At 44.5% G+C, this 15,212-nt stretch overlaps 1 protein-coding gene across 4 annotated transcripts in view; it reads left to right on the top strand.

The window, feature by feature from the left end:
- The window catches only part of UBR4 (ubiquitin protein ligase E3 component n-recognin 4), an 84,191-nt gene that overhangs the window by 64,216 nt on the left and 4,763 nt on the right, over positions 1–15,212 (top strand). For 3 of the 4 annotated variants that reach the window (XM_075721706.1, XM_075721705.1, XM_075721704.1), the window contains exons 91-105: positions 1,922–2,009; positions 2,419–2,546; positions 2,992–3,099; positions 3,328–3,447; positions 4,185–4,375; positions 4,723–4,896; positions 5,452–5,551; positions 6,113–6,331; positions 6,596–6,709; positions 7,039–7,181; positions 7,491–7,616; positions 8,384–8,578; positions 10,559–10,783; positions 14,249–14,339; positions 14,913–15,075. In XM_075721706.1, coding sequence (XP_075577821.1) covers positions 1,922–2,009; positions 2,419–2,546; positions 2,992–3,099; positions 3,328–3,447; positions 4,185–4,375; positions 4,723–4,896; positions 5,452–5,551; positions 6,113–6,331; positions 6,596–6,709; positions 7,039–7,181; positions 7,491–7,616; positions 8,384–8,578; positions 10,559–10,783; positions 14,249–14,339; positions 14,913–15,075 — 2,185 coding nt within the window. Of the gene's footprint in view, positions 1–1,921; positions 2,010–2,418; positions 2,547–2,991; positions 3,100–3,327; positions 3,448–4,184; positions 4,376–4,722; positions 4,897–5,451; positions 5,552–6,112; positions 6,332–6,595; positions 6,710–7,038; positions 7,182–7,490; positions 7,617–7,898; positions 7,997–8,383; positions 8,579–10,558; positions 10,784–14,248; positions 14,340–14,912; positions 15,076–15,212 lie in introns of those variants that run through there. The other variant, XM_075721707.1, reaches the window with a different exon arrangement.

Genomic DNA, 15,212 nt, shown 5'->3' with positions numbered 1-15,212 from the left:
AACCCAAGTTATTTATGCAGAGAGAGCATCCAACACTTCTCCATATTACTTTGCACTTCTGCTCTTGTGCTTTTCATGTAGCGATCTCAAGAACTTGACAGATTTCATCCTCCCAGTTTGCTCTCAATAGTGGGTATTGCCTGCTTTTCAGATGAAGAGGTGGACCCAACAGTCTTACGGGACTAGTCCACCATGTCACAGTAAGCTTGTTCCAGCGGTGGATGTGGTCCAGAACAAGCTCTTCCCTTCCTTTTCTTGTAGCCACTAAAATAAACTCCCACTGAGAAGGAATCCATCAGACTAAATCTTGCCCATTACGACTATGTTCTTTAGAGGCACTGCTAGTAGCACTTGAGACCATAAAAGAAGACTGATTTGCCAAGCATTTCTTGTTCGTTCCTGAATTACTCTTGGGTTGCAGTCACCTTTGACTTCGGTTTCCTGAAACCATTTGTTTGCTGTGCTTGTGGGGAAGAATTCAAACAAAATGCCTGTTTTCAGTGAATTATGATACAGGGAATGGTTCTCATCAAGCTTTATTTAAGTAAAAAAGCCTTCTGTACTGCAAAATCAAGCCCAACGCTAGGTGACATCGAAAATTTTTTAGCAAGGTGTCAACTTGGATAGGGAAGTGGGGTGCTGGTCTTAATCTGTGAAGTCTAATTTGAACTCTAATCAAGTTACTGAGGGAAATCATCTCTCGCGCTGCCCCAGCCTGCTTGCCCCCTCGGAGCGGTGAGGTGCTGTTCCCGTGAGACGCGGAGCTGTAGCTGACGTGCGGCTCTCCCAGGACGCAGTGCTGATGGTGAAAGGCAGAGTTTGCTCAGCATTACCGTCGATGAACAGCTTTCATCTGTCTTCCTTTGTGTGCACCTCCGCAAAGCGCTTCTGGAGCTGCAGCTCACGTTCCCTAGGAAATAGACAGGCGCACAAGAACGCAACCTCAGGCCTCTTTTTGTTTCCCTTGTCTCTCACTGGCTTTTTTTTGTTCATCTGCCATTTTACCAGGGCCCCTGTGGTGTTAATTGCTGGTCTCTAGCGTGGCCTTTGAGCAGATCTTCCCCCCGGGGCTTTCCCTGTGCTTATGTATTTGCTGTGACATTAAGCACTGCTTATTCCACATTAGGCTTAGTGCGCTCTCTGACAGGTTTTCTCTCGCAAGGTCTCCTGCTCCCAAATCTGGGATTTTTCTTTTCTGCTTTTTATTCAGACCTATGGATTAAAATGGAAAGTTTAGTGATACGCTGTCAGTATTTCCAGCTGGAAATGCATCTGGAAAACTAGCCCTTTCCCAGGGTAAAAGCACAGCTTGTGCTTCAGTGGGTTTGGCTGTATCATTTCAGTAATATACTGTCTTACTGAAAGCTCATTAAATTGCCTTTTATGCCTCCTCTTCCATTTTCCATCACTGCAGATTTTATCTATTTGAAAGAGCTCATCCAATTAGCCTCTCCTGCTTCATTTACTGGGCTGTGCCTGATCCCTGTATTTCCCAGGTATGCTGTGCAATACCCTCGGAGGGAAAGGTTGCCATGGAAAGCGGGCGTTTCTCTGTAGATGGACACGTTTTTCTTGGCTAGAGCTTTCACTGGTGCTAAAGGAAACAGTTGGAGAAGATACAAGGAGGAAGAGACTGTTTATTACCAGCCTGTCCATCTAATTGGCAATGCTAGGAAAAGGTGGACAGACCAATAGATGAGTTACTGATGTTTTTGCAGGTGGTGGCTTTACTGTTGTTTTTAATTCATCTCGGTAAGGGGAGAACGAGGGAGTGAAAGATTTCTCTGTGTTACCATCCGCAGTCAAAACAGTGCAAAGGAGAACTGAGGCTGGAGTGGCTGTTGCACGCTGTAACGAGAACCAGACTTGTATATAAGTGTCCACAGAGGTATAGTTAATATAATGCTCTCCTCCCTTGCAGGGGGAGCCGATGAGGATCATTTACCGCATGCGAGGGTTACTAGGAGATGCAACCGAGGAATTCATCGAGTCTCTCGACTCCACTACTGGTAATGCATTTGTTTCCTGAAAGCTGGGATTAGATTTGAAATCTGAGGTTTGCTGCAGAGCAATGACACTATTATCCTCACAGCAGTGAGCTTAAAGTTGATTGACATTGCTTTTGCTACATGTACCTGCTTCACCTAGAGTGGAGGAGGATTTTAACAACACTTGAAGTCTATACTTTAAATGTGAACACTTGCGTGGCACAGGACCCTTCTGCATGGCCCTTCTTCATATTCCTGCTCATAATTCTTTTCAAATTCGATACAGTTGAAGTGACTTGAACTGCTGGTAAATGCATCCTACTGTACTCTCCATTTTGCTTCACTGTTTTGTCCCTGCACGACAGGGGACTGCACGAGCTTGCTATGTTGTGGCTGCTTCCTCTCTTCACAATCTGTGTCTGTCCTGTAGATGAAGAGGAGGATGAGGAAGAAGTTTACAAGATGGCAGGTGTCATGGCCCAGTGTGGAGGCTTGGAGTGCATGCTCAACAGACTGACTGGAATCAAGGACTTCAAACAAGGCCGGCACCTCTTAACAGTGAGTCTCACCTTCTGTTCTTTGGTGTCAGGAGTTATGTGCTGGAAAATGCCACAAATGTTAGTGAAGTGTAGTTGTCTGCCTTGTGTTGCTGTTTAAGTGTTGGAGCAGAGGTTTCAATTCATGAAATTCAGGAAAACCTGAGAAATTCCTTCTTTCCCTTTTCCGTTCCTCTTGGTTAACAATTCTTTACAAAGACTTCGGAGTGTGTAGAAGCTGAGGAGTTGGTAAGACTAAATCCTATCTTGCTAGAGTGATTGTTTTCTGCCTTGGCCTTACGTGAAAAACAAAGCTGTCCTAAGATTAATATTGGGCTAAAAATCTGGCTTGTACTTTGCCCCAGAAGTCTGGAAACTAGCTGTATTATTCAGTGCTTTTAGTTTCAGCAAAATACTCCTACTCATTTTGAAGGTACTGTAGAGAATGCGTTCTCTGTATTTTGTAGGTGCTGTTAAAACTGTTCAGTTACTGTGTGAAGGTGAAAATAAATCGTCAGCAGTTGGTCAAGCCGGAGATGAACACTTTGAATGTCATGCTGGGAACTCTTAACTTGGTAAGGACAACCTGGACTTTCATAAAGTGCTTTCCATGGACTCCAGTGAATTTAAACTACCTCTGACTGTCATGCTGCCTTATGACAACTACAAGAGATCTTAAATACGGCTGGACTGGCACTGCAAATTGTCTGTTAGCCATTCCTTATCTGTTAGCGAGTGGAAGTGTGTGGGTCAGTTAAAGCAGTTACTGCTGGTGTTACAATAACTGCTGCCATCTCCTCCAGGCTCTGGTGGCTGAGCAGGAAAGTAAGGACAGCGGAGGAGCGGCCGTGGCAGAACAAGTGCTTAGTATAATGGAGATCATACTGGATGAATCCAACGCAGAACCTCTCAGTGAGGACAAGGTGAGTGCCTGGGGCTCAGTGCACGAATGGAAATGTTGACTGGGATTCAAGGCTCGCAAATACCTTATTAGAGCGATGCTGAGCTTCAGCAGCTGTAGAGGAGTGCTAAATGGGAGTCTAACCCTTGTTACGCTTGCTGGCATGTCTTAGCAGGCCTTGGAGGTAGGGCCAGAGGAGTGCCCTGAACCAAAAGTACCGTGAGGCTTCTTTAGGATGATTCTTGCACAGTCGGGGTGGAGGTTATTAGGCACTGCTTGGATCCCTTCCTTGCTGCTTTGGGCCACAGGCCAGTGAGAGACAAGAAAAGACACAGCTCTGCCTTGGTTTATTGAGTGTTTTCGTACATGATGAAAATGTTATTGATTTTCCAGCTAATTGAGGATAAAAACTGTATTTCAACTAGACTAAGAATGAGAAGTGTTTCTCGCTCACCTTTTGAAACTGTTGGTGTATAGGAATCTGACGTCCTTTGGGTTGGAATTATTAGATCCTTTTGAGTGGAAAGTGCTTTAATAGTAGGTGGAAGAAGTCAGGTGTCAGCTAGAGGGGTTGATACAGCCATTCCACAAGACATTTGGGGATGAGGCTGGGCTTTGTTCTTCATCAGGCTATCATTATCAGGGTGTAGACCTCTGATCCCTCAAGACAGGACAGCTCTACCGGCTACTAGAGTGAGGGTTTTCTTGAAGGTTGTAGATTTATTCCTGAACATAAATCATGCTCTTCTTCCTTTACAGGGTAACCTCCTCCTAACCGGCGACAAAGATCAGCTGGTAATGTTGCTCGATCAGATTAATAGCACTTTTGTCCGTTCCAATCTCAGCGTCTTGCAAGGCCTATTACGCATCATCCCCTACCTGTCCTTCGGGGAAATGGAGAAAATGCAGATTCTGGTTGATCGATTCAAGCCCTACTGTAACTTTGATAAGTATGTTGTCATATTTCAAGTAAAAACATGTGAAATCAATTGTACTGACAAGTCTATACCTTTTTTTCCTTATTGATGCTTACTTCAGTGTAATGCAAAGCTTCAGAGATTCGTGGTGCGTAAGCTTAATTTCCTATTTCACTTCTAAGCCATTTTTAAAAGAAATAACGTGAGCGCGTAGCTTGAGAAATAGGGCTTTAGAGTGTATTCTGAGGTGACAAGGGTCTGAGTAGCTTTTCTGAGTCTCTGAGCTGGAGTAGGTACATGCATTCAGCGATAATGTAATGAGAATTACAGGCAAAGATTTTTGGAGAGCCTCCAAGTTACCATTTCTTCTCTTTGCTCAGGTATGATGAGGAGCACAGTGGAGATGATAAAGTTTTCCTAGACTGCTTCTGTAAAATAGCAGCAGGAATAAAGAACAACAGCAACGGCCATCAGCTGAAAGATCTCATCCTTCAGAAGGGAATTACGCAGAATGCCCTTGACTACATGAAAAAACACATTCCCAGTGCAAAGAAGTAAGAGTCACTACCTAATGTGTGTGATAATCCTGAACATCCTTCTCTCATTTCATCCCCACAACGATCTTCCAAGAAAGCCGTTAACAAGTCCGTATTCAGAAATATTTAGATTAAGTACAGCTGTGATGCAGAGGGTCTGGTGAGACAGTGCTACTATAGAGATGGGCTAAAAAGCCCGTAGTTTTCCCATTTGATACCCATCCGAGCTGATTTCTTGGATATCACGGTGCTTGTGTTTCCTGCCTTGTTTCCTGCCTATTCCCTGCCTGTTGCACTGTAACAGAGCTTTTGCTGTTGATGGCCAGCGCATGAACATGATTCTATGAACCAAATCCCAAGGTTAAGAGTTAACGCTATGGTTATTAGCGTGCACAACATGGAAGTGGGAGTGTGAATGTCGCTTTGTTAATTAATGGAGGAGGGACACAGGGGGAAGGGTGCTTGTCTTGCCTGCAGCCTGTGCTCTGCAAGCTGTGCTGCTGGCTGACCGCCAAGTGCCTTTTCGGAACGGGTGACTGCCCTCCCAGCTGCTGCCTCTTGTTTTCTGTGCAGTTTGGATGCAGACATATGGAAGAAATTCTTATCTCGACCTGCACTTCCTTTTATCCTGCGCCTGCTCCGTGGACTTGCCACACAGCACCCTGCTACACAGGTAAGGAGACTGTCCTGAATGCCAAGTAAGAAATGGCTGGCTTGTTACGCTGTTTTTTGTGGCCATGGCTAAGCAGTTATTTCTGTAGTAGTTGATTCTACGCTGGTTTTTGTTGGGCTTGGAGAGACACACCAGCTTCAGGTATTACCTGCTAGTCTGGAAAAGTCTGGAGGGCAGAGATTTTGACTTAAATATCTTCTCATTCTCTGTGGTGTGAGGTTTACACACCAATGTGAAGAGAAGGTAATTTAGGACTGTGAACTATATAGTATTGATAGGCTTCTCGGGGCCTGATTGTTGTTTTAAGAATGCTCTTTATCCAGCATCCACATCTGATCTCTTAGTAATGGCCAGTGTAGAGGCAAATTGCCCCAGTCTTGTATGCAGTTTTAGGGTCCAGGGTCCATAATGTAGGAGCATCAAAGAAGAAGGTAAGACATTTGGCAAAAATTGTTCCAGATCAGTGCTTCTGCTTAGCTGTCGTGTGTGGGCTTAGAGGGAACAGCTACTGTCCTGTGCACCCTTTTTCTGAAGAACGTGCTGTGTTTGGATCCCTATTAGGTGCTAATAGGTACAGACTCCATTACCAACCTGCACAAACTGGAGCAGGTGTCTAGTGATGAAGGGATTGGGACGTTAGCGGAGAATCTTCTGGAGGCACTGAGGGAACATCCAGAGGTGAATAAGAAGATTGATGCTGCCCGGAAGGAGACACGTGCGGAGAAGAAGCGCATGGCCATGGCAATGAGACAGAAGGCCTTGGGCACTCTGGGCATGACGGTAATGTCTGTTTGCACTGACGGCAGACTATCTAGTGATCTTTTATCTCGGTCTTGCTAGAACTGCCACACACGGAATTGTGTAAAATGATTTACTGAGAAATATTGCAGAGCACAAGCCCACGGTTTGCCTGGTGCTGCTGGGAGAGTAAACACGGTTGCTAACAGCAGGCTGGGAAATGGGTTGGGCATTCCTGTTACAATGGTGGGGATGGTGGTGTTCATCATTGTCTTTTTAACCTGCTTGAGTTGTTCTCTCTTTCAGACGAATGAGAAGGGTCAGGTGGTGACCAAGACTGCGCTGCTTAAACAGATGGAGGAGCTTATAGAAGAACCAGGTCTGACTTGCTGCATCTGCCGGGAAGGATACAAGTTTCAGGTAAAGTGAGATACATTTGCAAAGCCCTCTCGCCAGCTGAGGGGACTTGCCAGTATCCGGCTGCGCAAGGGTTGGCGCGTTGGCTCTGGGAGATCAGGAAATCTCAGGCTTGGTTCTTGGGATCAGTAATTCCACAGATGGTTGGGAAGTGGAAGTGTGTTTCCAGTGAAGGCTGGATGTTTTCAGTGAAAGCTGGAGAAAGATTTGATCGGTGTAAGTTTGAGGATAGGGACTGGGAGAGGTTAAATTCAGTGCAGTGTCAAAATAGTACAAGGTGTGAACTGTTACAGAAGTGAATGATCTTTAACATAGCTGTTGTGTCATTGCAGCCTACAAAAGTCCTGGGTATTTATACTTTCACCAAACGCGTTGCACTAGAGGAGTTTGAGAACAAGCCCCGAAAACAGCAGGGGTACAGCACAGTCTCTCACTTCAACATTGTGCACTACGATTGTCACCTTGCAGCTGTAAGGTACGTTCTGATCACAGTCTGGGCAGTGGTGGTTGATGTTATTTTCCAAGGTGCTTTGTGAGCATGGCACTTGGCCTTACAACTCATGATGCGTTTGCTTACGAGTTGATCGCTTTGCAGCTTGGAGACAGCCATGGGCTTCTCTGTTGTGGTCTGCTTTAATGTGCCAAATAGAGATCAGGCCTGGACGCTGAAAAGTGAAGTCCATAATTTAAAGAAGCTGTGGAATTGTCAATTTTTTGATGGTTTCTTAGACAAAAGCTTGCATACTTCTAACTTGCCTGGGTGTGGCTTGCTTTCTCAATGCAGACTTGCTCGTGGCCGTGAAGAATGGGAGAGTGCAGCCCTACAAAATGCCAACACCAAGTGTAATGGGCTCCTGCCAGTCTGGGGACCTCATGTGCCAGAGTCTGCTTTTGCGACTTGTTTAGCACGGTGAGTACAAAAAGTTACTTCTTGAGCTGTTTTGCATTTGGGTAAGCGAGTCAGTACGTTACCACAGAGGCATGCTAGTTTCAAACCATGGCATCAAAGACGATGGCAGCTAAATCTCAGTAAACCTGCGCCATTTCAGATTCTGCCATCAGGAGTACGGCTCCTAAAAAAGTGCAGGTGTCTGCTTCTTGGCTTCATGTAAATAAATGAATTCATTACTTTCTTAGCCCCCAGTCACTCCTGAAGGTGCAGTGTGCAGTAACAGTGTTGATTCATTTGCAGCCCAGTGACCCCCTGCTTTACAGAAGAAACCTGTCTGACACCAGGTGCCCTTGTGTAGATTTCCAGACCTCTGTTGGATATGAGCTAGAGTAGCCTGGCCACTTAACCTCGAGCAGATGGAGATGGTTCGTCCTGTTGTCAATGTTCTGGTCCACCGTGTGCTGGGTTTGTACAGTCACGTTAGAAATCAGGAGTGGTAACATCTTTAATGCACTTCAGCCAGGGAGCTGTATCCCAAGCCCTGGACATGGGAGAACAGTATCGATGAGTGTTTATATATATGCAGATGGAACTGGATTTGCCAGAGTAAGCCGAGAGCCTCCCTTTGGGGAGGTTAATCGAAGGTAGCAGTGCTTGCATTTTCATTCCTGTTCATTCTTTAAAGCTTTTCTATGAAATTCTCGCTCATATTCTTAGCTATGGTGCGGAAGAAGAAACTTTTTATTAAAGTTTTTAATAAAGTGACTCTTACTGCTGTTTTTCAGACACAACACATACCTCCAGGAATGCACAGGGCAGCGGGAGCCCACCTACCAGCTCAATGTCCATGACATTAAACTGCTATTCCTCCGTTTTGCGATGGAGCAATCATTCAGCGTAGATACTGGAGGAGGAGGAAGGGAGAGCAACATACACCTCATTCCATACATAATCCACACAGTGCTCTACGTCCTCAACACGTTAGTACCTTTCCCTCAGCAACAACCTCTGCCTTCCACTCTTAGTCTCAGAAATATCTATAAGGGCTGTGATCTGGGCTTTGTTGCATGCATGTGGCAAGAAAGATGGGAAATCACAGTAAAATTTTAGGAGGAACCAAATTGCCCATCTTAAGCAGACTGTTAGGGGTTTACATTGTTTGGAGTAAAGCGTTGCCGCCTGAACACGCAGGATAACAGGGAACCTACTGAGTAAAAGCAATTGGGAATTAGCTTCTCTTTCCATTCTAGATGTAATTATTACCTCTGGAGTGAGCAACAGGGTTATTAGATTAAAGAAACACTGCCAGCTTAATTTTCTCTGGAGCAGACAGAAGAGAGACACTATGATGAAGTAATTGTTGTTAGTTGAAAACTTAACGCTGGTATCATTTTATCTAATATTAAAATAACACAATCAGTTTTGTTTCCAGTTTTGACATACTGGAATTCTGTAGTGTTCAGGTCCATCAGATTTTCCTGACATTTTAAAGATTTTTTTATTATTATTATTATTACTTTTTACCAATGAACAGCAGCATAGGAACAATTCTGCTGAAGTGTTTCAGTAAGATCTTACTTATGCGAAGCATAACAAGATAAGGGCGTGCTTTGGCTTGACATTACGTCTAAGTGTACAAATCTATAGGCACCTAAATGCTTTGGAATGCATGAGCTGGTTCTGATAATACAGTACCCCATGTGAAAATGTAATGCCCATATGCCCTTTATTTGTGTAGTTAGATACTTGAAAGTAATACTAATTAGATGAGTGTATAAATGTTAAAATATACGCCTCTTCAACTAAGGTCACTCCAAATGGAGTGCAGTGAAATCTCTCTCACTTTCCCACTTGGAACTAATCAACGTTTTGGCTCTAATACAATTTGTCTATTGTTTTTTATATCTATCTCCAGATCCCTGTGCTATTATTTTCTGAGTCCCTTGGGAGACAAATAAACAAAACTATTCTTTTCATCTCGTTAGTCTGCTTGTTGGCACCAGAGAGCCCAGAACCCGCTGTGCGGCTGTTGTATAAAAATGCCTTATGTAGTTTCCAGACATTATTTTTTTCTAAAGACATGTTTGATATTAAATGGAGAAAATGAAGAGCTACTGGTTGGCTACCAGCTGCATCATGTAGCAAATTAAAAGGTCACACAACACTGACACCCAGGCACAGATTTATCTGCTAGGGATACTGCTTTATACCTTACTGATAGGGAGGGCATATCTAACTTAAAAATCGAGGGACCTGCCTGGCTGGCAGCCTCTTCCTGATGAAGCAGAGCAATAGATTGTGGTAAAGTGTGCTACATCTTCACAAGGTCTACTGTAACCCAGGTTGCACAGTCGGCTCTGGGGTGTCAGGACTCCTGAAGAGACTGGAGCTAGGGGAAAGGGAAAAAAATAATATATATAAGCTTACAGTAAATACACTATCTTTCTGGTTTTGAAGTTGGCCTGTATCTTCTCCGTGATTGCTTTTGCAGTAGATGAATAATATGAATTGATTCTAAGGTCTGGCTGTAGGAGCTGGTCACGTGCTTAGTGTCGGATGGGAGACGGTACAACCTGAACACATGGACTGGCTGGCCCGACTCTATTTTTTTTTCTCTAAAAAAAAGGAAAAAAATAGCTCTACACTAGTATTGTCCTCTGTTGGGCTGCCTTGCAAACCTCTCTAGTACCATATGCAGCTCCAGGGAAAAGTGAGTTTGCTAGGCTTGTACGCTTCACTGGGAGCAAATACTCAACCAGTGGATGAATTTGGGGAAAACCTGAGAGTGCAACGCTAGCACTGCTTTTTCCTCTGTTTCCTTTATAAAAAGCTCCTGAGATGTAGCAAATTGGACTGGATGATCTTAAAGGTCTTTTCCAACCTAAACGATTCTATGATTCTATAACATGTAAGAGCCAGAACATGTTGTAGAATATGCTGAAGCTTTTCTTGTGTTTCAGAACTCGAGCGACTTCAAGGGAGGAGAAAAACCTCCAGAGCTTCATGGAGCACCCCAAAGAGAAGTGGATGGAGAGTGCCTACGAGGTGGACGGGCCCCATTATTACACCGTGCTGGCGCTGCACATCTCGCCCCCCGAGAAGTGGAAAGCCATGCGAGTGGAGATCCTCAAGAGGCTCCTGGTCACCTCCCACGCGCGAGTGGTGTCACCAGGGGGAGCCAGCAGGTCAGCCACCGCTCCGCGCTGCCAGCTCCTCCGGGGGAGCGAAGGAGAGGAATTTTAGAATATTTTAGAATAGCAGATACTAACCCTTCCGAGTAGCTTTGTACTCGGCGTTGCAGAGGTTATGAGCAGGAGCATTCAGTTCTGGATGGGGTTTTTTTGGAGCGGATCGATCAGTTGATCAGTGGAAACGATGCTTTTCCTAGGAGTATAGCTTAAAGCAGGAAAATGGTAAGATGCTTATTTCCCCTCCGTCTCAAGTAAAACGCTGTAGTAACTTCTGCAGTGTGCTGTTTCAGAGCTGCTAGCGTGCTCTCTGCTTGCCTTACTAAAGAAGCTGTTTCTGTGCTGTTTTGATCAGTGCACCAGCTTCCTTAAATAGAAAAATAGAAATAGAAATAAAATGCCACTGCTTTTAAAAAAGAAAAAAATCAATAGCAGCTGTTAAGCACTTGACATACAAGAATAAGTGGCTGCGCCTGCCTGACAAAGCACACATTTCCAGAGAAGGAAGGGGAATTCCAGTTTCTGAAAAGATGATTTTAAATAGCTGTCATAATTAGGAATAAATTCATTATTATTCTAAGTCGCTTTAAAGGGCATTCTTATTCTGATGACATTAATTATGTGTTTGATAAAGTCATTACATTGTAGTAACACACAACGCAGCATGCATCAATGCTATTAGAGGCATCAAAAGTCAAAGAGCCCTTAAAGGGGCTCCTGTATTGATTTCTGTGCTAGTTTCTGCTGCTCGAGCTCAGCTCCCTGTTCCTGTCTCCTATTTCCACCACCCTGGCTGAGCTCTGGGAAAGGGACTTTAACAGTTACAGGAGATATTCTCATGGAGGTCTGTTTTCTCAGACACAAGGACATGCAGCTTTTCACGTGGCCTGTGAAAGAGACCAGCAAAGCAAAGCCCCTCTGTGGGTTTGCTGTGGATGTTTGGTGTTTTTTGAAACCCTCAGTAAATTATTCTGTTTCTTTCCCAACTTATCTCTAAGAATGTATGTAATAAAAACGTATTGAAACGGACGTAGCAAGAAACTTCCAGCTAAACCATCCAATCTCTGGAATTTCAGGGGAAAACACTCAGAAATAGTTCTCAGGAATTATGTCAAGGTTTATTCAAGGGCTTTCTTTAATCCCTGCAGACTAAGAGAGCACAAAGCCTTCCACTGATAATACCTCTCAGAAATAGAAATATGGTAATTCTTATTTCCAAGGTCTGTGCTTATTTATTCTTGTGGAAAAATCAGGAAGAGGGCGACGGACGGTGAAATGTTCTGCAGATAAGTGCCCATACCTTGAATTTGTAGGCTAAGGCAAAGGGGAAGCCAGCAGCATCTGTAACATCACGGTAATAGGTCTGCATACAAAAGATGAAAATTAGCATTCCTCGTTAGATGCAGTACAGGGGTGTTATCCGGGAGCACCACCGCTCGGGGTCCAGCGGGGTGGGGTGGGCGGAAGCTGCACGCAAGGACTCGCTGCTGCCTGTACTGGGGGAGGTGGAGAGAAGTCACTGCAGGAACCAGCAGTGCATCTAAAAGCAGCTGAGGATCAACTCGTGATCCTAAAAAGGGCTTGTAAATCTTACTAACGAAGATGCAGGCAATACTCTACATTCCCTCGTACTAAAATGAAGGCAACAAATACTGCCTGTGCCCTGTCCTGTGGTTAGGTGTTTTATCCAGCTGCTCAGCTGGATTAGTCGGCGTAAGACAGATTTGAGGAGAATCTAGCCAAAAATGTCTCCTGTCTCTGCCAGGAGCTACAGCTATCGCAGTTTGTCTGCAAGACCAAAGTGAGGGATACTCAGCACCTTCTGGGCTTTAGAAACACTTTGTATTTAAACCCAGAGATGAAATTACAGGGTTGGATAGGAGTTCTGGGTTTGTTCTTTTTTTTTGTAAATAAGGAGGACTGAATCGAGTGACTGATTACCTGCTCATCATTACTGAACCAAGAATCATGGCTGGAAAAATCCTGTAGACACTTTGCAGTACAGTTTTTGTCTGGAGTTTAGGAGGAGAATATCCTTTTGATTTTTTTTTTTTCCCCCCCTTTGCTCCTGGCTGTGACCTTTCTAAAATATTCATGAGAGAAGCAAGGCTCCCAAAGTGGTCATGTCTAACTTTCTGCTGGCAATCCATGCATAGCTGATGAGCCTGAACCCAGCTTACATTAATGAAAACGCGGCAGCTATTATATGAAGTAGCTGTTCCAGAAGGTAGCTACCAGACTTAACCCACAAGGGCCTTTTAGTTTTCAATTAAAGGAGCAGGCTCCAATTAGATCAAAACCATTCACATAAAAAGAAACTCTGTCTTGCAGTATTTGGGAGTCTAGAATTAGCCTCGCTCTAAGTTGCTGTTCTTCCCGTGGAAATTTAGTCACCTTTACTAATTGGTTTTCCTTTAAATAATTAAGCCTAGCTGCCCAAGCAGACTGCCACCTACCAAGCCGTCTGTTCTAAGGGCAGACACGCAGATGTAGCCTTTTAGAATAAGAGCAGCAAAATGTTCGTTTTCCCCCCAAAAAAAAGCCCAACTTTTGGCAGACTGCAGTTGGACGCGTGGTCAGACGATATCCTTCTTTCTTGCTGACTTGTGTCAGTGGCAGCTGAACTAGTTCTAGATGCATAAAGGGCTTCCCCCCCCCCCAAAGCTTTTAAGTGGCAAGCAGGAAGCGGCATGTGATGGAGGCAGATGTACCTGAGAAACACACGCAGGAAAATTCCAAACCCATTAGAGTTGCTGGCAGGAGGTTCCGCCTTGCCAGAACCTGTTTGTGATTAATCCTGTAAACTTCGGGAGCTGTTATCCCAGGACAGCTCTGCACCTTTTTTAGCATTTCTCCAGCCAGATGCTGAATTTCCAAAAGCAGAAGTCCTCCTTTCATGGCGATAGAATAACCAAGAAGGTATTAAATGGAAATTCCTCCATTTCTTCAAGGGCAAGATATTTCCCTCAGAGTCTTTCAGAAACGCTTTTGAGAGTTAGAAGCAAAAATATGTTCTCTGTCATTGGTACAGACTGTGTCTGAAACCTCGATTTAGTTATTTCTTCAGGAACCTGCTGTACTCCAAGCAGTGAGCGTACAAACGGCAGCTGTGCATTGCTTTTTCCGACTTTGCTGTTGACTTCCTACATAGTCTTACCAGTGCACTTCCCTCTGTGCTTGTTTTCTTCCTGTGAAATAAGGTTTTATTAGCTAACTGCTTCGGTTACACTAGGCACAGCTGGTAAAGCGACTTCCTACCCGTAGGAATCGTTGCACAGAAATTACGGATGCCTGATGTTTGTTTTGTGTCCAAGAGCACACAGCAAAGCTTACTCCGAGCCATTCCCCATGCGCATTATTGACAGGCTTTTTGGCCGTTTCAGCTTTCGTGCTATTCATCAAATCGGTTACCAAAGCATAGTAGAGTGATTAACTCAAAGATTCATTTCATTATCTTCCTAGACTGGCAGATAAGACAGTGAAGGAATACGCAACGTATCGCTCTGGCCTTCTCTTCTGGGCCCTAGTAGATCTCATTTACAGCATGTTCAAGGTAAGAAAAAACATTGAAGTTCGTCTGTATCAGCTTTCTAGCCTGAGCAACTACATGCATTTGAAATAGAAGGCAGAGTTTGAAGCCCCTTTTTCCAAGATCCTTGTAAACGTAAAAATTGCGTGCGCAGAAAGGCCGCAAGAGGCTGCCTGTGCTTGTTGTAGCCCTTGCAATTTGGTGTCTGAAGGATTGAGAGGCTTTGCCAGTTTGCAGCGCTCCTCCTGTATTGTGCATTTGCTTATTTTTTTCTGTTCGTCGGTCACTAAAGCAAGGACATTCAGAGCTGCGCCAGGAAAACAGTTGGGTAAGGAAGGAGGTAGGGGCATCCACCAGAAGAAAACTTGCAGTTTCCAAAGAGGGTTAGATAATTAGGGTGAGAAAAGGCCTGCAACCTCGTTTGCATTGTGTACGAAGAGATTAGAGTCACATACGGGGTATCTTTTTCTGTGTAGCTTGTCTACAAGAGGCAGGGGATGCAAGTCCAAGAGCAATGGGAGAAGACATCAGGGTTTGCAGTTATTCTCCTAAATAGTTTTTTTTGGACTGATTTGGTCCCATTTTTCCTTCTCATAGAAGGTGCCTACCAGTAACACAGAGGGAGGCTGGTCCTACTCTCTTGCTGAATTTATACGACACAATGACATGCCAATACACGAAGCTGCAGACAAGGCCCTGAAAACCTTCCAGGAGGAGTTCATGCCAGTTGAAACATTTTCCGAGTTTTTGGATGTGGCTGGTAAGTGTGCGCTTTCCCTTTTATAGGCTGTCTTATGCAACTCGTGACTGCCGCTTGCTTGAGACAGCAGCATTCCTGACACTGCTGCAGCAGCTTGTTTGTACGAGGCGGCGAGAGGAGGAGACTATTTCGACAAA

The sequence above is a fragment of the Pelecanus crispus genome, chromosome 15, assembly GCF_030463565.1.
Source record: "Pelecanus crispus isolate bPelCri1 chromosome 15, bPelCri1.pri, whole genome shotgun sequence".
Taxonomy (NCBI): Eukaryota; Metazoa; Chordata; class Aves; order Pelecaniformes; family Pelecanidae; genus Pelecanus; species Pelecanus crispus.
This window is presented reverse-complemented; position numbering and strand designations above follow the sequence as displayed.